The 4,329-nt window shown below is 42.1% G+C and overlaps 1 protein-coding gene across 2 annotated transcripts; it reads left to right on the top strand.

Moving 5' to 3' along the window:
* Positions 1–1,575: 1,575 nt before the first annotated feature.
* LOC122928722 lies at positions 1,576–4,097 on the top strand. Of its 2 annotated transcripts, none has more exons than XM_044281866.1 (2): positions 1,576–3,027; positions 3,242–4,097. In XM_044281866.1, exons 1-2 carry the CDS (start codon positions 2,972–2,974, stop codon positions 4,047–4,049), a joined length of 864 nt encoding a protein of 287 aa, XP_044137801.1. In that variant the 5' UTR covers positions 1,576–2,971; the 3' UTR covers positions 4,050–4,097. The 2 variants fall into 2 exon arrangements, with proteins under 2 accessions (XP_044137801.1, XP_044137802.1); XM_044281867.1 differs by having other exon boundaries at positions 1,578–3,032.
* The last annotated feature ends 232 nt before the right edge of the window (positions 4,098–4,329 follow it).

Below are 4,329 nucleotides of genomic sequence, written 5' to 3'. Positions count from 1 at the left end.
GATGAGAGGGATCAATACAAACTGGCCTTTACATTTGGAAAGCAACAATATGCATGGACCCGATTACCTTTCGGGTACATAAATGCGGGTCATGAGTTTGCTGTGTTCATGCATAAGGCAATGCCTGATGCCACTGAACGAGGTACCTTATCCTATGTGGATGACATCCTAATCAAAAGTACAACTTTTGAGGAGCATATTGCGGAACTGAGGCATGTACTAACCCAACTAAGAAACGCTGGTGTAAAACTTTCTTTACAGAAGGCTCAATGGTGTCGTACCAAAGTCAATTTTTTAGGTCACGAAATCACTGCCGATGGAATTAACCCACAGAAGAAGAAAGTGGAAGCAGTGATCAACACAAAGTCACCTACAAATACCAAGGAGTTGAGATCCTTCCTGGGCATGATGAACTATTCACGTAAGTTCATAGATAACTATGCCGAGATTACAAAACCTCTTTTGCAGTTGCTGAAGAAAGGAGTAGAATGGGAATGGAGTGAACGTCACGAGCAAGCTGTGAATGAGCTCAAAACCAGACTTATCCAGGCCCCATGCCTTGCCTATCCAGAAGGTGGAAAACCCTTTTACATTGAAACAGGCTTCACCAACAAAAGCGTGAGTGCAGTCCTTTTCCAAAAACAGGACAACCTAAACAAGATCATCGCCTATGCCAGCAAGTCCTTGTCACCAGTCGAGGTAAAGTTTAATGACTGTGAAAAAGCATTACTGTCAACTGTGTGGGCTTTGCAATATTTCAGGAGTTTTATCCAGGGCGAAAAGATCATTGTGGAAACCGCACACCAACCCCTGCAATATTTGCAGAGTGATAGAATCAAGGATGGGAATTTATCAAACAGCAGGATAACCGCCTGGACGATGTCCTTAATGGGATGGCCATTGGAAATCAGGTACAAACAAAATAATAAGAATCCAGTTGCTCAAGGATTAGCCGAACTGCATGATTGTTCCAATTCAGGACATGAAGGTGAATTACCACAAAATGATTTCCTGGAAGAGCAATCTTCATCTCCATACAAGTCTTATGAAGAAGAATACTGCAAATCCTTACCATGTGTATATGTTGATGGCTGTTCTTTCCATACCGATATAGGAACTGAACGCACATTGGTTGCAGGTATCGGAATCGTATGGAATAACACATTCCCAGACATGTCCGTCGGATACAAAATTGGTCCCAAAAGTAGCCAGTTCGCGGAGCTCACCGCTGTGTATAAAGCTATACAAATGGCTATTGATTCTGGTCTTAAAGAGTTTGTTATAATCACAGATTCTAATTATGTTCACAGTAGCTTCGTGGAGTACTTCCCTGGATGGAAAAGGTCTAAAATGGCAAGAAGTAACAATAAGCCTGTCAAGCATGGTAAAATGTTTTGTAAGATCGACGAGATGGTTACCACCCATGGTCTCACCATTTACTGGAAAAAGGTAAGAGGTCACTCAAAATCTCCAGGTATGGATAAGGAGGGGAATGATTTGGCAGATTCCCTCGCTAAACAAGCAGCCATTAATGGAGAAGGCTTGGACGTTGATGACCTCATGGGAACTATCCAAGTGGATGCAATGACAAGAAGACAGGCCCAAAAGGAAACCGAAGCCAATGTGGCCCAATGGAGCCAAGATTCCCCAAGTGAGGACCTTATCGCGAGTCAGAAGGGGGATCCAGTTATCGGCATGTTTTACAAACACATTGAAGATCCACAGAATTGTCCCATCACTATGGAAGACTGTGCAGGCAAAGAAGAGTTACGAATTTTGATGAAGGGTAAGTCCCAATTCTCGTTACAGGATGGATTGTTGGTAAGAACCTCAAAGAATGGTATCTCACAATGGGTAGTACCCACAGCATACCGAGGTTTGATGTTACAACACGCCCATGACGCCCCAACGGCTGGTCATCGAGGTGAGAAGTTAACGTATGAATTATTACGGGATTACGCTTATTGGCCTCATATGTTGCAAGACGTTCGCACATATTGTCAAGGATGTTTAATATGCCCTCAATTCCAGCCGCAAGCACCCACTCATCGGGCACCGCTGATGAAAAGGGGGATGTCCATGCCATGGTCAGATATCCAGATTGACTTTATTGGACCAGTAACAACTTCATCAAAAGGCAACAGATATATGTTAACCGTGACCTGTCTATTCACAAAATGGGTAGAATGTTTGCCTTGCAAGACTTGCAGTTCAAGTGTGTGTGCGTCTCTACTCATTAACCACGTGTTTTCCAGGTTCGGTCTTCCCCAACGCATCGAGTCCGATCGCGGAAGTCATTTCACTAGTGAGGTGATGACAAAAACGTGGGAGATACTGGGAGTAAAAAGGAAGCTACATATAGCTTACCGGCCAGCCTCTAGTGGTGGAGTGGAACGCTACAACCAAACAATTGTCAACATTCTAAAGAAATTTGTTAATGAATCCGGTAAGGACTGGGATGTAAAGTTGCCTCTGGTTCTCATGGCCATAAGAGCCACTCCAAGCACAGCAACCAAACTTTCTCCCTTCGAAATGATCACAGGAAGGAAGATGGTGTTACCCCAGCATTTACTCTACCGGACAACAGACCAAAATTTGATAAATGCTTCAACAGCCCATCAGTACATAGAGAATCTACGTAAGCACCTTCAACATGCTTTTGCATTTGCCCAGAAGAATCTGGAGAAAGCAGCAGTAAGCGCCAAAACCTACTATGATCTGAAGACTACTCAAAAGGAGTACCAAATTTCCGATCAGGTTTATCTCTATAACTTCGCCCGGGATCAGGTGAAGGAAAGGAAGTTCCTGCCTTCCTGGAAGGGACCCTATGTCGTCACTGACAAATTGTCACCTGTGGTCTACAAGATCAAAATTCCAAAGGGGGATGAATTTATAGAGAAATGGGTGCACATTAATCAATTACGTGTTTGTCATCCTAGGTCACAACTTCGCCAAATGGAAGGATTGCCGGATGATGAAGAGTAAAGAGATAACAAGGTTCCAGCTAAAGACGGAAACCCAGGATTGGTATAGTATGAACATACAAATAACTAACCTATCCTCATGTATTTTCCTCTGTAACTAATTATCTCTTGACTCACTTTTGTATCGAGAACTTGCTCTGTCCAAGAAAAGAAATGTTACCAAATCAAAGATGTATGGTAGTATTAACTCTTTTCTTGCAGGAGTGATAAAAAGTGGAAGGTGTATGTACTTATATTTGTCATACAATGTATTACAGGTGCAAAATGGCACAGAGGGTTGTTGCCGTTATCTACATCGTCCTGATCTTGGGGAAGGAGTTCCAGGCCGAGCCGATTGCTGTACCAGGCCCTTCATCTGGGATCATGCTACAGGATACCACGGGATTCATCTTGACGAATAAGAGGATTCTATCCCAAAAGATCTACGTCAGTTTGGACCCACGTGTCTTCGTCGAGAGACAGTTCAACATTTCTGAGATTTCGTCTCCGGAGATAAAGATTTGGTATCAAATGCACATCGGCTATTCCCAAGAAAGAGTTACACAGATCCTGGAACAGACAAGGAAAACCATGACCAGAGAACAGTTTTCAACAAGTCGACGACCAAAGCGGTTCATTTCTGCAATTACAGCCGCCATAATCTTTGCCGTAGTGGGCACTGTCATTGCCACCGGTGTATCAGCTGTTAATTCCATCTCTATTAAGACATTGGAACTTGAGATCGGTTCACTGAAAAGGAACCTAATGAGTATTCATGCAGAGATGGAGAACCAGAAAAAACATTTATCGGACTTATATTCCGTTGTAGAGGATACTGTCGTCACCACCGACTTTCACTCAAAGTTATTGACTCATTCAATGAATCTTCATGAGAGTCACGAACAGTTTAAACAAGAACTAATGTCTCTAAAGACTCTGAATGAAGACCCCATTGTGACATTCCAATGTAACCCAACATCTCTATTGGATTACATTGTAATGAAGGGGGATTTTGTTGTGCTTTTTCATAAGTTTAAACAGTTATATTTACTTATTTTAGTTATAATGGGTATTCATTGCCTTTAAGAGCAATGTTGATTTATATTCACTGTTTTGTATGAAGTTTCATGTAGGCCAAAGTAAGTCCGTGAGAAGATTACTGTACTGTTCAAAAGCTACTGTTATTGTAACAATATATTATACATTTAGAAAGTTAGAAGATACACCGCACCTGCAGATTCTGAGGCTTCATTGTTTTTCCTATCTGAACATGAATTCTACAGTGTGAGAATGGTCTAGATGTTCCTCAAAGTATATATTCATGTATCAAAGTTTGTCCCTCAGCCCTGAGACAAGGCCTCTAGAT

The sequence above is a fragment of the Bufo gargarizans genome, chromosome 2 (assembly GCF_014858855.1).
Source record: "Bufo gargarizans isolate SCDJY-AF-19 chromosome 2, ASM1485885v1, whole genome shotgun sequence".
Taxonomy (NCBI): domain Eukaryota; kingdom Metazoa; phylum Chordata; class Amphibia; order Anura; family Bufonidae; genus Bufo; species Bufo gargarizans.
The sequence above is the reverse complement of the archived record's forward strand: the minus strand, read 5'-3'. Positions and strand labels throughout refer to the sequence as shown.

Bases quoted from the DNA above. Each gene is read 5' to 3' on its own strand.
- LOC122928722 (XM_044281866.1), top strand. From the start codon at position 2,972: ATGATGAAGAGTAAAGAGATAACAAGGTTCCAGCTAAAGACGGAAACC. The intron at 3,028-3,241 runs GTATAGTATGAA...AATGTATTACAG, and splicing joins AAGACGGAAACCCAGGATTG to GTGCAAAATGGCACAGAGGG.